The 17,889-nt window shown below is 41.5% G+C and overlaps 1 protein-coding gene across 2 annotated transcripts in view; it reads right to left on the bottom strand.

The window, feature by feature from the left end:
• Xkr4 (XK related 4) overlaps positions 1-17,889 on the bottom strand; it is a 400,918-nt gene that overhangs the window by 10,865 nt on the left and 372,164 nt on the right. Inside the window, exon 3 of one of the 2 annotated variants that reach the window (XR_010066347.1) lies at positions 2,864-6,455. Coding sequence is in view for 1 of the 2 variants with exons in the window: in NM_001011971.2 (NP_001011971.2) it covers positions 5,509-6,455 (947 nt within the window). In the remaining variant the exon portion in view is untranslated. Of the gene's footprint in view, positions 1-2,863; positions 6,456-17,889 lie in introns of those variants that run through there. The other variant, NM_001011971.2, reaches the window with a different exon arrangement.

The raw sequence follows: 17,889 nt of genomic DNA, 5'->3' as shown, positions 1-17,889 counted from the left end.
TGAAATGACTTGTGTCATCACTAAAATTATAACAAGGTCCACCTTGGTTGTGCTGTACTGTCAGTTTCTGCCTCCCCCATCCTCCCAGACTGATTCTAAAAGACAGTTGAAACTGTTTTTAAAAGAGGTTTTAAGGAATTTTCCTTGGAAACATAAAAATGCAGGCATCTCACCCAAGCTTTATATAGAAGCCACCATGGCTAATGGCAAAGATATGTGGAGAATGCAGGGGAGCATATATTTAGCCTAGAAATTGGCTCATTAGAAAAAGTTCACAGGATTCTTGTCTAAACATTGTGTCAGAATTTGTTTCCACTCAGTAGCATCTAGTGCATTTGGAAGTGACTGTCAACTTTACACAACCCTGTTTGGACATAAGCATTCTCCTTTGCTTAATCCGAAGAACATGGAAGTGACATAAACCCTTAAAAGATGAGATGCTTTGGAAGTCAGTCTTCTCCTGACTGCCTTTGCATCAAGATATAGAACTCTTGGCTCCTTTTCCACAACCATGTCTGCCTGGAAACTGCCATGTTTCCTGCCATAATGATAATGGACTGAACCTCTGAACCTGTAAGCCAGCCCCAGTTAAATGCTGTTCATTATAAAAAAAAAAGATGAGATGCTTAAGGATGATAAAGTTCACTTAAGTCAAGGAGCAAGGAATTGCATGCTTTATAGGCCTGGACAGTTGATTTTTTAAAAAAAGTTTCTGATCTAAAAGGTCACATGCCAATAACATGCCACTTCCTATGCATTAAAAGGCAAAACGTACTTTATCTTTGTCATTTATATGTTCACAACACACCTATAAGTGATTTCGAAAAGTCATGGAGATTTAAACTATTCTAATGCATTTCTAAATTTGTCTGTGTGTATATACTTATAAGATACTCTGCCTTTCTTTCTGTCTGTGCCTGCATGTATAATGCTTGTATGTGAAAAGAACCTGTGCTATGGTATATGTGTGGAGGTCAAAGGACAAATCTGTAGAGATTGATATCTCCTTACATTATATGAGTTCCAGGGGCCAAACACAGGTCAAGTTTGCATCTTTTTGCAGTGATTAGCTTTATTGCTGAGCCATCTTATAGGTATAAAACTCAAAAAAAGCTATCATCTACCCATCCGTCTACTGTCTGTCTTTCTGCCTTTCTGCCTGTCTTTTCATCTATCTATCTATCTATCTATCTATCTATCTATCTATCTATCTATCTATCTATCTATCTATGAGCTATCATTTATCAATCTATCATCTATCATCTATCTGTCTATCATCTATCATTCAATCTATTTATTTAATGTATATATGTGGGGCCATGTGTGGAGGTCAAGGGACAACTTGAAGTCAGTTCTCCCTATTACCAGGTGGGTTCTGGGGACTGAGCTCATTCTATCAGATTTAGTGGCACCTTGACTTGCCTGCCAAACCATCTTGCCAAACTATATCACTTCATTAAAACATAAAGCAAAGTAAACTGGGTGTTTAGAGATTCACTTTTTTACATTTATCCTCAGATTAGTTATCTTCAGGTTATCTTTGTAATTTGTTTGTTGCTAACACTTGAATTTCAAAATCTGAACCTCTTAGTAAAGGAATTTTTTTCATCTGTTGGGCTAATAGCATTCTTCACAAATGAATTTTCATGAAGTATCTGCAAAAGCAGTTATTGAACTGGACAAGACACAGTTAAGCAGGATACTGTAAGTATGCAGAGAACATAATTTCTTGGGAATCAGACTTTGATTGAAAAATGGACACAAATGAAGTCTCAGCACAACCGTGTTCTTTAAGTATGGATTAATCTATAAATGCTAGAGAGATTTTTTTTTCTCTTTAGTAAACATGGCAATCCTGCGGAAACATTGACTCCCACAAGATAGTAAGTTCCTGCTTTTAAGTGAATCAAAGTGGATTCAGGCCCAGGAAGTCTTGGCCCAAGACAAAAAGTCCCTCATTTATATTTGTGTGCTAGCCAGTGCTCACCCTAGCCATTGCTCACCCTAGCCATTGCTCACCCTAGCCATTGCTCACCCTAGCCATTGCTCACCCTAGCCATTGCTCACCCTAGCCAGTGCTCACCCTAGCCAGTGCTCACCCTAGCCAGTGCTCACCCTAGCCAGTGCTCACCCTAGCCAGTGCTCACCCTAGCCAGTGCTCACCCTAGCCAGTGCTCACCCTAGACGTTGATCACCCTAGCCAGTGCTCACCCTAGCCAGGGCTCACTCTAGCCAGTGCTCACCCTAGCCAGTGCTCACCCTAGCCATTGATCACCCTAGCCAGTGCTCACCCTAGCCAGTGCTCACCCTAGCCAGTGCTCACCCTAGCCAGTGCTCACTCTAGCCAGTGCTCATCCTTTTTGATTATTTTCAGCAATTTTGTGCAGAGCTTCATGTCAGAAGAAAATTAAATTTTAGGAAAAATGAAAATTCTTTGTGTATTATCAATGCCTCATTGTATCCTGCCTACTAACTCTGGGGTTTGTGTTTACCTTCTTCAACAGCCTGATGACAGCAAGTGCTTTCTGAATCAACAAAGCAAGATTAACTCCTGCTGGAGCCATGCTATGATTGTTTGCTTTGCTTACATTTGGAAGTCACAACTGTAACATGCTTGATAACTTGTTTCCTTAACAAGAATTCATCATTCACTGAAACATCATAATTTTCTCATAAGTCAGGAGCAAGAATATTTTCATTATTTGGGAAATATCTGGAAAAAAATCAAGCTTTTTGCATTTGTCTGATTGCTTATATTACTATTAGAACAAGCCCAGCACATTACTTTCTATTTATACCACAGATGTTTTAACCCTTAGCATGTTACATGTGAAGTCAAGTTGAGAAGTAACTTAGAACTTACATGATAGAAGAGTGGTGGATCCTGTTGGGTTGTTTGGCTGGACACTATTACATTGGAACTGTTATCCACTCACAGAGTCAAAGCTGAGGTCCATCTGGGAAGGTCAGTCTTCAGAGTTCATCAGTTAAAAGTTGTCTTGGAACTAATGAAGTTAATGATTCATGGTTCTGCACATCAGCGAAGTATCTGCCCAAATTATTATGATTTTCTTCAACACTGGAATGGGATGTGTTCACCATTTGCTAGAAGCCAAGTGTCTTCCTGGAACCTTATTGTGTCAATGTAATATTTCTTCATTTGAACAAAAGATTAGAGTGTTGTAGTGGAAATCTCACTTGCAGGGACACATCATTGAGTATTATGAAATATGTCTGATAAAAATTATTTGTCTTACAAAATCACTTTGGGGCTTTGTACCAAAAGAAGTCCCAGGTTGAGCCCTCTCTCTCCCTGTGGATGTTACTTTGGGAGTCACAGTCTTTGGATGGTACATCCATTTCAGGTGGTGGCTCTAGATCTTAACTATTTTAAGTGAATACTTAAATTAAACTGACTGTCTTCTGTCCTTTTTTTGTGATTTGACTAATTTTTAATATATCAGCTGGGTTAGTATAAAACCAGGCAAGGAAGTTTAAGACATCTTCCACTGTGGTCAGGTTGTTCTAATGGGTGGGTGAAAGAAATCACATCTTTGATTTCCTGGGAGACATTGGCCAGTCTTCACCAGCCCTTTCTAGTTAGGCCACTTCCCTTCCCACTTGAAACTCTGATAGCACCCCTGCTCAGATTCTCAGAGCCATCAAATTGCTAAAAGTAAGGTGATCTTGCCAGAGACAAGTGTTTTCCATCTGCTGAGGCAGGCTGATGGATTTGTAGACCGGATTCTGACATCCCAAGTGAATATGACATTAATGTATTTTAAATAATTCCAAGTCTATAAAAAAGCAACGATGCCTATATGTACACCCTATATTTTTATTACAAAAATATTGAAATAATCCATGAGTTATTCCACTCTGCACCAACTATAAAAAAATACTATCAAAGTTTGACCGGCACTTTTAATGCAACAAAAAGCACCATGACCAATGACACCAAGAACAGAAAGCGGGAATGTTTACTTGCTGTATGGAGGTATTTAAAACTCAGAAGCTTGTAAAAGCACAACTTTACAGATGATTCACATACAAATCTTAGCTGATGGAGTGGTAAGCCCTCAAGCAGTCCAGGCAGTTTTTATTTTTGATAGCATACACATTGCATCTGTATGCACTCGCTTGCTAAAAGGTGTCCCAAAGTCTCTAGTAGACACATCGCTTTGACCTTGGATGGGAAGAGGGTAAGTCTGTATACAGCCAAGAACCTGATTATTCTGTCCTTGTCTGTTTTGGGACACCACTTATTCTCAGTCTGGGGGAATACCGTATCAGTTCTGTGATTGAACGAAGTTTGGCACTAGAAAGGTGTGGCATGTGGTTTCCGGAATCACACCTGCTGACCCGTGCTCATCCTGCACCTAGAAACAGACCTGGAAACAGTCCCTTTTTCTCGACCGTGGCTTTGTGGGTGTATTTCAATAGGAGATGCACACACCTGAGAATCTGATTCTCATTCTGTCCCTCCCGCCATGGCTCTTTGTATATAAATTTTATTTTTGCAATTGAATACTGAATCATGATTAGCATTTAATTTACATCACGGATGAATATTGAGCTCCTTGGTCTCTTCAAAAGCCATACATGTGCTGCATAGGATTTCTGTCATAAAGAATGTTCTCATCTGCAAAACTTAAAAGTAAAAAACAAATCCTGAAATGCGTAGAAAAAGAATCATCCCATCGATGCTAGTATCAGTGTAAACACTTGAGTCTTGCTGTCCACTGCACAGGTTTTGTCATTGATGCTACTGGTTTGCAAAGGAGAGAATGGTTTCTAGGGTCATTCCAAGCATGTTGCTTTCTTCTTGGAGTCTGTTGTGAGCTTTGCATCAAGGAAATCACCTAAACTTTTTTTTGTTTTTGTTTTGTTTTGTTTTTGGAGATTTATTTTTATTTTATGTGTATGGGTATTTTGCCTGCATATATGTCTGTGCACCATGTGAGTGCAGTGCCTGAGGAGGCCAAAAATGGGCATTGGATATTCTGGAATTAGAGTTGTAGTGAACTATCAAATGGATGCTGGGGCTCAAGCCTGGGTTCTTTGCAAGAGCAGTCAGTGCTCTTAACTACTGAGTCATCTCTCCAGCTCCACCTTAACTCCTTTGATAGAGGGGTGGTGGTGGTGGTGGTATGAACATATTTATGCAAAGATTAGTAAACTCCATTAAAATACCCTAATGATTAGAGGCAACATTTCCTCACAATAATGTTATCCTCCAGTGAATGTGCCCCAAGCCTGTGCTGGAGGAATTTGTAGCAACAGTCATACTAAGCTGACATCGCCCCTTTCAGCGGAGTAAGAAACTCTCAGCACTACTGGCTTGAATGCTCACCGGCAGCAGGCAGTCAGCTGATGGAAGATCAAACCATACCGTGACAATGTTTGGACTAAGAACATATAGCTCATTGCCCTACTCTTGGATAAGGTGTCATTATTGCCTCAGCCCTGCTGTTACCCCTTTATATGGACATTACGGTTCTTTGTGTTTTATAAAGTGGTTTCATATTCCAGCCTCTCCTGAATAAGGGCATCGTCTTTGTACTGCAGCCTTGGAGGAGATGGGGAACATTCAAAGGCTAAAATGGCCTTTCTCAGGCTTCGGTCCAACACATGTCTCTCCCATGCTGGATATCTATTCCTGAACAGGTCAATTTTAATGACTGATTCTTCAATCCGCGGTGGTCGAGATGATGGAGTAGGTGGTGCAGTTGGTCTCACCTGAAACACAGGTACACATCCATCCCGCTCTGCAAATTTCTGATCACGGTCACTGGCAACACTGCGGTTGTTAGAGATGGACCGTAGTGTGCTTGTGGCTACTTCTGGAGGCATAGAGAAGGCAGTGGCAGGGTCGTCACAAGCACAACTTGGTGACTGCCCAAATCTGGGCCCATTGGGATGGAAGAAGGCATAGTACATCAGCATAAAAACGACACCTGTTAAAAAGCTGCTGAAAACCACGCACAATGCAGGGATGGCAAATGCATCCGCAATCTGGGGAGCTTTGTAGAGGTACCAGAGTGCACTCAAGGCTGTATTTTCCAAAAGGATTACAAAATAGTAAATGAACAGCCTGCAGCGTGTCCTGCCTTCCTTGACATTGAACCAACTGAAGATGTAGATGATACCCACCACCATGTCAAACACAATCTCTTCCCATTTGGTGATACAGAATTCTGTCTCACAGTGGACAATCCAGAAGGTCATGATGCACCAGTGGAGGACAATGAATATCCCAAAATACAGCTGGAAAACCGAGGCAAAGAGGGCGAATGTGATGACCCTGGCAGCAATGGTGAAGAAATGCCAGCAGAACTGGATGATGACAGCCATGTAGCTGATAGGCTTTTTGTCATCTCGGGAGTCCCGAAGAGCCTTCTGGTAGGAGGCTAGGGCCCAAGCCAAGGACACAAGGGAGGCTGCTGCTGTAAAACCTAGAAAGGCAAACAGAAAGACATTGGTCAAAAGTGAGAGAGAGAGAGAGAGAGTGATGGCATGGGAGGTCAAGTCACATGGGCATGGTGGCTTGGGACAGACTAGCTAGACCTGAGCAGAGGTTATTAATTTATTTGAGTTTTAACTGAGCTAAATGAGCACTTGGAAATCCCAGTAATTGTCTGTGAAGCAACAAATACACCAAAAAGCCCGAATTAATGGGAACACAAAGCCAGCACAATTTCGAGATCTGGAAATATTTTAGGTCTAGCTTTCAGTGTGTTTTGTAGGTTTGTCCAAAGGCTGTGGTTTGTTTAGCAGGGAAACTACCATGTGCTAGAGGTTGAGAACTGGCTGTTGCTTCAACTTGAGAAAATATAGCCTTCATGCATGACTGTGGCTGGCATTTGAGATCGGTGTTTTTGTTTAAAGCTGCCAATCTCCAAGGCTTCCTATCAGCTTGGAGAGTCTTTCTGTTTTTGAAAGGGACAGTGATGGAAGATACCAGACAGACTAGCAGCTGGTTTGTCTTCTTTGCTCCAAGCAAGAATGATGGGCCTTGTTCCCAAAGGCAGCATACTCCTTCTTTGTGATAAAGACCAGAGTCCATGGGGCAAGCTTGCTCTTATTTCTTGAGACACCTGTCATGCTGTTTCCCTTAATGGCATCTCAGTATTCTGTCAGATTTTGCACCTGCTTACTGCCTTTTCCTGAGATGAAGAAATACCTGCTCACTGTCATTTCTCCTTTAGCTTTTTGGAAAATAAAAATTATACAGAAATCACTTTTTAGCCACTTTTCATCCTTTATCATCAGTTCCACTTGGCTAGAAATCTCTGATAAAGCAGGAGCATTCCACTGATTCCCTACTTCGGTCACTGTGTCTCAGAGTTTATGTGTGTGTCCAGATGTACACACAATTAACCATAAAACACAAACCCTCGCAGGAGAGACTTCATTTGGAGAATTGGGCTTTGTCAACCTGTGTGGCAGTTGGCTGGCTGCCGGAGCAATGACAAGGGTTGCTAAGACTCAGAAGGTCTCATTTGGCTTTTCCCTCAGCAGATCTGTCACTCATTATAGGTGGGGTGTACCACTGCTTTCGCTCTTCTTTGGAAACAGTAGAAGGCATACGGAATTGGAACTTTATGAATACCTTTATTGAAGAAACCTCCCTTTCTTCCACTCATGAGAAATGAATTTTTAAAAAGCAACTATGATGGAAAAGAGTAAAATTCGTAGAAAAAAATAACCTCTGAACTCCTACAGTAACTTCTTATTAATCCTCTCTGATCAAAGTGAATGCCCACAAATATTTATAATAAATAGTTTTCAGTAGTCACTTCTCACCCTTCTCCTAATGAATCAAACAGAAAATCTGTGGATTTTTGTGGGCACTGGGACCTTCAGAATTTTTTCCAACCAGCACACACATTGCTAATTGCTATAGATTTTACTCAGTTATAGATGGTCAGAGATCACCACACAAACGGATTTATGAAAACTACATTTCTATGCATTGGAAAACATCAATTATACAAAATTCAGAAATTAAAAGAGAAAAAAAGGGTAAAAAAAACACCAGTCAGAGGATAGATTGTACACTATTTTCAAGGCAGTTCCTGAGTGTTTGAAAGGCTATGAAGCCTCTTCTCTTTCCAGATGCTAGCTTTCTTCAAAGAGTGCTCAAGTGCAGAACATTTGGGAAAGACCAATTGCTTTGGTCAAGCTTCTGTAGACTGAAGAACCCTTTCACCTGGACCAGAGAAGCTGTTACTCACGTTTATTTTCTAAAGCCCAGAAGCAGGCTGAACTTTCCTAATCCAAAAGAAAAAAATCCTAACTGCTCCTAAACCCCCAAGTTTTGGTTTGCTTACCTGACACTGCAGGTAGAAAGCTTCCCACATAGACTCATGAGTTGGGTCACAGACAAATGCAGTTGCACCAAAAGTATTATGTAAAGTGAGTTTTAGAGCATATGTGTAAGGCATACATGAAAGGAGTAAATTTGTGTATGACTTGAATCTCATGTTTAAGATGTATAAACATGAATTTCTATACTACAACTCAAATTTGAAATACTTCTGGTTATTATTATTATTTATTAGTAGTAGTAGTATCAATTATTTAGATAAATTCTCAACTTGTAATAGCTGTAAGCACATAGCACCATAAAATTACCTTCTGTCTGTAGGGTGATGTCATGCAGGTGAAAGCAGGTACAAGATAGAACGAGGCCTGTCATTGGACAAGAAGGGAGGATGGGCAGGAGAAAAGTTTTAGAGAGAGGAGACTGGAGGAGGGGGGGGGCAGCCGAGAGAACATGGAGGCAGATGTTAAGTAAGATTCCTCTCTGCACATTTACAGGTTTTTATGAATTTTCTTAAGGGATGGATGTGTACAGGGATTTGAATGTATAGGTGGGCAATTATATATTTTCAATTGGTTCAAATGTTATTGTGTTGTGTGTTCTTTCATGTGGTGATTTAATTGAATTCAAGAGAGTATGTGGTGGCTGGAGATACTAGGCTGCCAGGGGATTGGGATGTGTATGTCTGGCATGGTGGTCTCCCTTGGGAACTAGATGGGTAGAGAGATTATTGCCAGGCTCAGAGAGTAGCCATTGGCAGTGTAATATAGGGTGGAGCAAAGTGGGTGAGACGCTTTGATGACTGAGATAAAGATATCCACCAGATATCTTGGGACATTATGGTGCCAGACCTAGTACAGGATAAAAGATAGCAATTTAAAAAAAATTTACAGCAATATCTGTCAAAGTGTAAAAATATAAAAAAATTAATTGCTTCCAAATTTTCCTGTACTCTCCACAAGCAATTCTGCCTTTGTGACACACTAGAACTTGAAGATGACAGGCTGGGATTTCAAAGAGGAGAGCTTTGACTTGCTTTGACCTCTGCACATATGACTTAAAATTACAATCTACACTGGAGAGACATTCATGCTAGTCTTGACCCTTGTAACCATGAGTGGATTCTACTTTTCATTTTTTCCAATCGATTAATTATTTTTTCTTTTCTTAAAAACTGTGTTTTTAATGAAATAGAATTCCCTCTTCCTTTTTCTCCCTACAGCCCCTCCAAGATACCATCCCTTGAGCCCTTCTCATGGCTCCCTCAATCTCAAGTTGATAGCCTTTTTTATTATTGTCACATTAGAATGTATATATGTATGTATTATATATGTGCATGCATAAATATATTACACATTTCTTCAGTTAAGCTCCCTTGTGTTAATTTATTTTTCTAAAGCTACCTTCAATAACCCAGTTTCATTTTTTACAAATTACAAGAGATCAGACATGAACTCATACCTGCCATGGAGTGCTTTTAGTATAGGCTCTTAATGCAACTTACAACAGCTTGGTTATTTGCAATGCTAAATTACATGGACTGTAAAGCCCCTTACCTTAAAGTACATCAGCATGCTATTATACAATAGGTATATTTTCTTCCATAACCACAGTAAAACTATCACCTTTAGCCAATTTTCTATGTATATAACAAATTTTACTAATCCACCATCAATTTTCCACCTTTGTCAAATGACCTTAATTTTGTCCATTCTGGACTTTCCACAGTACAAGGTTGAATCTAGGACAGGGCTTTACATTCAGTAGCTCCTGAATTTAGTTTTCTTTAATATGGACGGTTTCTCCAGGCATTCTTTGCTTTATTGTGACACTTGTATATTCTGAAGAGCACAATACTTGAAAAAAGAAAATCAGTATTCTTCATTTGAGTTTATTTTTTCTTTCCTTATGATTATATTTATTTGGGTTAGAGGCAGAAATACACAAATGGCATTAAACATTTTCCCCTACATTAAATGTTAAAATGTAAAGATTCTTTCTGCAGTCTCTGTGTGTTTTATTTCAAAGCAATGAATGCCACACATATCTCTTATGAAAACTTTATTCTAGTGTTTAAAAAACAGCCAGAGGGAACTTAATGGGGGCTAAGTTATTCCTTACTGTGTTAATCTTGACATAAGACCTCTCCATTTACCTAACTCATTGACTGGCCTCATCTTGTACAGAAGAAATTGAACGATTTATCTCCCCATCTTAATCTACCTCAAAGCTGACTCTGGTTTTCTTAAAAGTAGACATCGTTGGTTATGTCCGTCTTTCTCCATATCCTTGTCTTTTCTTCATATCTGTCCAAGCTCCTTGCCTGGGCCTCCATCATCTGAAGAAACACTGTCTCATCATAAGATTCTTCCTTCTTTATTTCAGACATTGCTTCCTCTGTTTTTGTCTTTCTGTTTTTGTCTGATGGTCTTCAATTTTCTGACATCTCTTGGGATGCAGCTCTAGGTCTTTTCATTTACCCGTCTGAGTCATTCCAAATCCTACCACGCCTCAAACTGACATCCATCCCTTCTTTTTGAGCTCTGGAGTCGTGTCTCTTTATTTGAGGCCTCACCCGGAAGCAGCCTGGCTCTTTACTGACAACCTTCACTTTCTCTTGGAAACAGCAAGATTTCCCCCTTTAACCTCCCTACTGTTCATCTAACATTATTCTTAGAATGAGAGAGGACATGATTGGGCTGGCTGCTGCAATTCTAAGAACAGGGTTTATGTGCTGCCTGAGTGAAATGTCATATTGCAAAGCCACCCAAATCCATGTTCTGGTGAACTCCTCATCATTCAGTCAGGCCGTGTCCACCTGATCTGGGAGCTTTGCTTCTTACTACACTGCAGTCTGCCAACTGGTCTGACTGTGAATATAATGACCATGAGGTTAGAGCGACAGTTAACTCTATCATTGATAGTTGGATAGTTAGATAACTCTATCATTGACAGGAAGCCAGATAGATTGATGATACACAGTTGATAGAGGAATGATAAATAATCCTTTCCGTTGGACTAGAGTTGTAAAGAATAAAATACCCTTAGAAATACTGTGTTCCACGTGTTCTCTAGGCTAAGAGAAGCTTGGTTTGGAGCTTCCAATTTGTGCTTTTAATACCAAAGGTAGAGCTTAGGAAGCCACAGGCAAGTTCCTGGCAATTGTTCAAGAAGTCTGTATAGTTTGAAAGAGTTTTCAGATATATGTGTGTAACAGTAAGTGAACTAGTGACTTCGTGAGCTGACATTTTTCCCAACAGGCACTCTAAGTGCACAGGAACTGGTCACCCTCCCCTCTTCCTCTTTGGTTCCTATGATATCTTTCCCCATGGGTCTGCCATTATCTTCTTTCCTTCTCATCCATCTTTTTGTCTTTTCCTCCTTTCTTTGATTATACTCCTACTCTTCTTTCCACCTGTGTTGGGCTGCTATTAAACATAACTTGGAACTGAACGGTTTCAAAATAAATGATTCTATTAATGAAGTAAGTTTACACGTTGCCCCTTCCTGGCCTCAAAATTGCTCTCAAATGTAAAAAGTTTTAAAAAGTAATTTATTAAAACTTTGTTAAATAGTTGGTTGTAGTTTGACCCTCAAAGTTCATGTGTTTGAACCTTGGTTCCCAGTGTGGTGTTGGTGACATGGTGGAAAGAGAGGTAGGATCTGGTGTGGAGGTGGTGAGGGCTCTAACTTCACGCATAGATAATCACCTTCCTTAGGGATGGCTCTCCCACCTGAATGGATTGTCGTGAGTCTAGTGCTTCTCCAAATGCCTTTTGTTACAGACATGCATATAACTGCTGCTATGATGCCATCTGCTTTTAGGCTTTCTCTAGAAGAGAGCTGTTGAAGGCTGGGCTGATGTAAATCACCCTATCTCCCTCAGGCCATGATATCTGGGGAAGGAACACAACTCCTTCACTAAAACCAGGAAAAATATTGACAGAAACAGCCCAGCCATGTCTAGAGCCAGGGCCTTGGGTGACCTGTGGCTCCAGAACAAGAGAACCCAACTCTTCCTGCCTGTAAGGGCTATGGTTATCAGTCTAAGGCTACTGTGTGCCCAGTCTGTAATATGCCTGAGATACTTTGTGTCCCTCTTGTGTAAATTATTTGATGAGCTCCCCGCTGACTTCTTCCCATTGTATGATGGCTTTTGCTGACCTCATTCCACTTTCCTTCTCAGGAAAAGAAATGTATATCAGATACTGTACTTCTTAATGAACTTGCTTGGCATAATTTATGCAAGACTTCCCAATCAGCTTTCCTATCTTCTATCTATGTTTTTAGTCTTTTTATCTACTGGCCACCTGCCTCTTAGGACTTTTACACTGAAAAATGATCATCTAGTCCGTGTCAGAGAGCACACGTTTCCATCTTGTTCTTCTTGAACCCCATAACCAAACTAAATCAAACCTTCACTTTTTGTAAAGTATGCAGCTTCAGGCATACTGTTACAGCACGAGAAAATGAAAGAAGAGAGTTTTCTGTAGGTATTTTTTCTTCTTGTGGCCCAACTATATTCCACAACTCTGCTCCAAATCCTGATCTGCTTTCAAGGTTTTCCATCAAAAGGACACAGCACTGTAAACCTTTGCTTTTGATCCCAAGCAACCTGTGCTCATGCCATCTTCCTCTGATTTTATCTACATGCATCTTTAATGAGCAGTGCAAGAAATTATTTATATTAGGATTTGAAAAGATGATGGTTTAAACTGTAGCTCATAGGTATCGAGGTTTGCAGGCAAAAGCCCTATCATCTTAACTTAAATATTTCCTCTAGGGATTAATGGATACAGAGCTGGGACACTTGGGAATGTAATAAAATGTCCTTTGATTCTGTAGTTTCTATAGTATGAAGGAGGCATTTCTAGCTTTTAAATGTAAATTGGCTCCTTCATAGGTGCATTACCATCTTCAGTTACCTGCCTTCTGCAGAGTTTTTATTTCAATTTATGATTTTTTTGTATTTGTTTCATCATTATGTTTCTTGTTAGAGGAATCTTTAGGCAAATATAATATCATCTTACTTACTAATTCTATTGCCCTAAATGCATTATACAGTGTCTGGCACATCAGGATTGGAAGGGACAAGTTAGGGAGGCAAAGAAACTATGCTCCAAATACAAAGCTAGAACCATGGAGGGCCTGAGATGTGCAGAAGGGTTGCACAGTTCTTTGCACTGCTATACTGTTCTTGTGCAATTTCAGTTTGGGTTGTGAATTTCCCAAATACAGTGGAAGAAAAATCTGTTACTTTGTGGTCTGGAAACCACAAACTTCTAGCTTCTTGGGAATCCCTGGAGTCTGCTTCATAAGAGGGATAGCCTATTCCCTGGATGGAGGAGATTCAGGGGAATTAAATCAAGTGCTCTAATCTTTGAGTCTCCAGCAAGAGGAATGGTCCTGTCTTTCTCCTTCTCCTAGGGAAAGGAGTACCTAACCTCAAGCACTGGGGAAGCCAAAAGTTGTGGTGTCAATCATCTGGCCATCAGCCAATTTATCAATGGACTGTGGGTAGTAATAAACAAGAAAGCAAACAAATAAACAAATCCAAATCACTTTGAAAGATGTTGCTTCAAAAAGTTTTAAGCATAACAGCAGAGAGAATGATATTAGTATTGATGCCTCATAAACCAATTAAAAGCTTTGAATATGCTCTTCTCTTTATGGCATGGCTAAACTAACTCACTGCTCCATTGCAGAGGATCCTTGCACTGATGCTTGGTAAGAAATGTTACAGCTTCCCCAGAGTGTTTGCAGCTCATGAGCACAGGCAAGGAATGAGCATTTATTGCTCTGTGTTCATGCTCAGGTGAGTATGAGGCCTACCTAAAGGGAGGCTGGAATCTTGTGTCTGCTCTATTTTCTGGTGTCCTGTTTCCTTGGGGTGCCTCAATTCTTTATACTACTAATGAAAAGAATGTACCTCTGTTGTGGCTGTTATGGCTTGCTCACTACTTATCCCCTTTTCTCTTCATGGTTTCTCAAGTGTTTTCTTGTTTCAGGGATGGGCGGGGAGAAGACATGTAGCATTTATACTACTGTATAACACTGTGTATACTGTTTCTGGAAGACACATAGTACTTTTTGAGAAAGTAGAGTTTCATAGAAGAAAGTCCTTCAGAGCAACTGGCCACAGGAAGAAAATTACCTCAGAGTGTGTCATACCGCTTCTCCATGCAGCTGCTGAGCCAAGCTGAAGGTGTTCAGGATTAAAGATTAGAATCTGTTGGGTATGGTCTGTATTTCATTCTGCAGGCTTTGGGTGAATTAACCCACTGCATTCCCTCTGATCTCTTCCCTAGTCTGAGACCTTGTTAGATTCAAATGCTACCTTATAGTTAAATTGAACTGTCCAAAATGCTATCTACTCAAGTTTCTCTCTAGCTGTAAATTTCAAAGACTCTCTTCATGGCCCCTTAAAACAGGTGATCATGGAGTCTTTGTACAGTCTCTACTTCCTGTCCTGCCAAGAAAATCTTCCACAATTCTGAAACTGAGTGGCCCATTCTTCCACTCTATGTGACGATAGATCACAAGTCCCTGCCTGGCCTCACAGCTTCTTGTCATATCCTTCTGCAATCCTTCCCTTCTAGGCGTCTGCCTTTATCCAGACATGCTTGGTTCTTTCTCCCCTAAAGACAGAGATGGGCTCTTCTGCCCACCGCATGGTAGTGTGTGCCCTAATCACCTGCAACTAGATTAGACTATTAACGCTCAGCATGAGGAAATGGGGCTCTATGGGAACGTTTTCAAGAACGTTTTTAAATACTAGGCATTGTCTTCAGTGTTCAAAAGATAGCATCTAAGAGAACGTGCCAGCATTGTGGGCTACTGAATATGGCTAAAAAACTTTTTGTAGAAAATCCCTGGGTGTGGGTGATGCTTTCCTTCTACAAGGACAGATGATCATACTTGACAAGGACTCTTCTGGTCTTTCCCTCTTACAGGGTATGGCCCTTTGGGAGCCCTCAAGGCTTCTAAGTGACAACTGGGTCTCAGATGAGGGAGTTTTGAGACCAATTCAACCGCCCTTTTCTATCACAACCTTATTTTGAGAAATGAAAAACCTTTCATTAGCTATATCATGAGTGTCTCTCAAAGTGTTGAGTGTTAGAAGGCATGGTCCCCAGGGTGGTGCAATTGGGGAGTAGTAGAAGCTTTGAAGAGGTAGGGCCAGATGGCTCCCCAGTACCCCTTCTGCTTTTTATAAATTTTGGCTATGCAGTATCTTTTGCACTTTTTTTAATTGATTCTTTGTGAGTTTCACATAATGTGTCCTAGTCCTGCTCATTTCCCTGTACCCTGCTCTTGCAACCTCCCCTGAAAATAAAACACACACACACACACTGCCCCACACCACACCTACTGCCCCATACCACCACCACCACCACCACCACTACTACCACCACCACCACCACCAACAACAACAAAGCCAATGCATAGAAAAAAACATCATGGAAGCTGTTGTATGTCACAGTGTATCTAACAGTATATCCTTCTGTCCATACTCCTCACTTGTTTGGTCTGGTTTGCGCTGTCTGGCTTCTCTGACACCATCATGGATTTGGATCCTCACCAGGACTCCTCCCAGTTATCCTGTTGTTGCCCTGTGTCACGGAGACCCTTCAGCTTTGGATCAGCCATTTGCAGATGATATAGAATTTTAGTGTGCGCCAACTTGGAGCCCTGGATCTGGACCTGGATCTGGATCTAGATCTGGGCATAGGAAGTAGCTGAGCTGCCTTTCCCTTGTACACATCACCAGGGAGAGCTTCAGCTAGGGCACCCAGTGCTATCGTTAGCGAGAGTAAGGGTCAGCTCTCTTGCTTTGATGCCCTTAGGGATCAGCTACCTGCACTCATGCCTCCAGAGCCAGCTCTACTGTGTTGCTCAGTTAGGCGTGGAGCCCGCTTTTCCAGTACTGCAGTCTGTGAGGGTCTGGAACAGCTCTTCGTGCTGTTACACCCTTGAGGCTGGCTCACCCATGCCTTTGCCATCAGGCAACCTCACTGTGTTGGTCAGGCAAGGTGCAGGGCCAGCTCTTCTGAGTGCCGTAGCCAGGGAGGCATCAGGGCTAGCTGTCCTGCTCTCATGTCCTCTGAGACAGCTCTCTCAACTACCATGAGTGACAAGGTGGGAAGAACACCCCCCATGCCACCTCACAGCAGATGAGTGGCAATTTTTTGGGCCAGCTCTCTCATGCTCTCACCCTCAAACTGGTTCACTCACACTCCTGCCATCAAGGCCAGCTCTATTGTGCTGCCCAGGCAAGGTGCAGGGCCCGATTTCCAGAGTGCTGAAGTTGGCAAAGGTCAGAGTCCATTCTGCAGAGCACCTGGACATCCATGTGGTCCCCAGTGGCTGCCCTGACCAGGGATGTTCCCATGTTTTCTACTAGCAATATGAGCCATGGACATTGACACTGACCCTTGCTGACATGTAACCACAAACCCAGACATGGCCTGCGGAGATAGCTCAGGCTGGGACCTCACCACAGCCCCTGCTACTGGGTTTGGCTACTCACAATAGGCTACTCTTTTCTATTCTATAGTCCTCACAATTCCATCTCTCTTCATGATGCTCCAATTGCTCCAGTTTTCTTGCTCTCCCATATGTCTACCACATACTTGCACAATGTGATGGTTTTCCCTGAGGCCTGGCCAGGCAGCTGGTGGGCCCCTGGGTGACGCCCTTCATCTGTGTTGTGTGGTATGGAGACAAGTGGATGTCTATGGCCTGCCTGTACTGGGGGGGTGGAGGGCAGGTCTCTGGGTATCTTTCCCTGCCCCCATCATGTTGCATGGCAGACATGGGTCTCTGTTTATCTTCCTCCTTTACTGCACTACGTGGATTTGATTTGATTTGATTTGATTTTTATGAGTCCTAGGCATAAAACAGATTTGGCCACCAAGTCAGGCATCAAGCTGGGATGAACAAAGGACTACCATCTGCTCTGCCCCTGACTGATATAAGAACACCACCACCAAAAAGGGGTCTTTTGTAGTGACTTGTTTTGCTGACAAGTGCTCTGGTGATTATGTGTAGCCATTGGCCCAAAGCAGCAGTACTAATTGATTATGGACTAGTAGCCCCCCAAAACTGTCAAGCATGGTTTACCGTCTCTCTTCATATGCTGACTGTTTTATTTATTTTCTTACAGTAGAACAAAGCTAACTAACACATTTACCATAAATAACCATGGCAAGGTTTATTTCTAATCATAGTCCTTAGAGTAGAAGAAATAAAAAGTTTTAGATTTTTTTCTTAATATGTTCGAATAAGATTCTGTAGAGGAAGATATAGAAATTGAAATGACTTAAGGTTACTGAAAGCTTTGGAAGACTATAAGTATTTATGGACAAGATGAAAGAAAGAGAAATGGAGAAAATAAATGAAGAGATGGGGGCCATGCTGTGCTTGCAAGGCTAAGGAACATGCCTGCCTGGCAGACCTTTGTGGTACATGTAGGCTGTGGTGAACTGACACACCCCTTTTGCAGGATGATCTGCACCTCATAGTGGGTGAACTCCTGTTAGTTAGGAGGACAGAAACTCCCC

This window comes from Rattus norvegicus, chromosome 5, assembly GCF_036323735.1.
Source record: "Rattus norvegicus strain BN/NHsdMcwi chromosome 5, GRCr8, whole genome shotgun sequence".
Classification (NCBI taxonomy): Eukaryota; Metazoa; Chordata; class Mammalia; order Rodentia; family Muridae; genus Rattus; species Rattus norvegicus.
The sequence above is the reverse complement of the archived record's forward strand: the minus strand, read 5'-3'. Positions and strand labels throughout refer to the sequence as shown.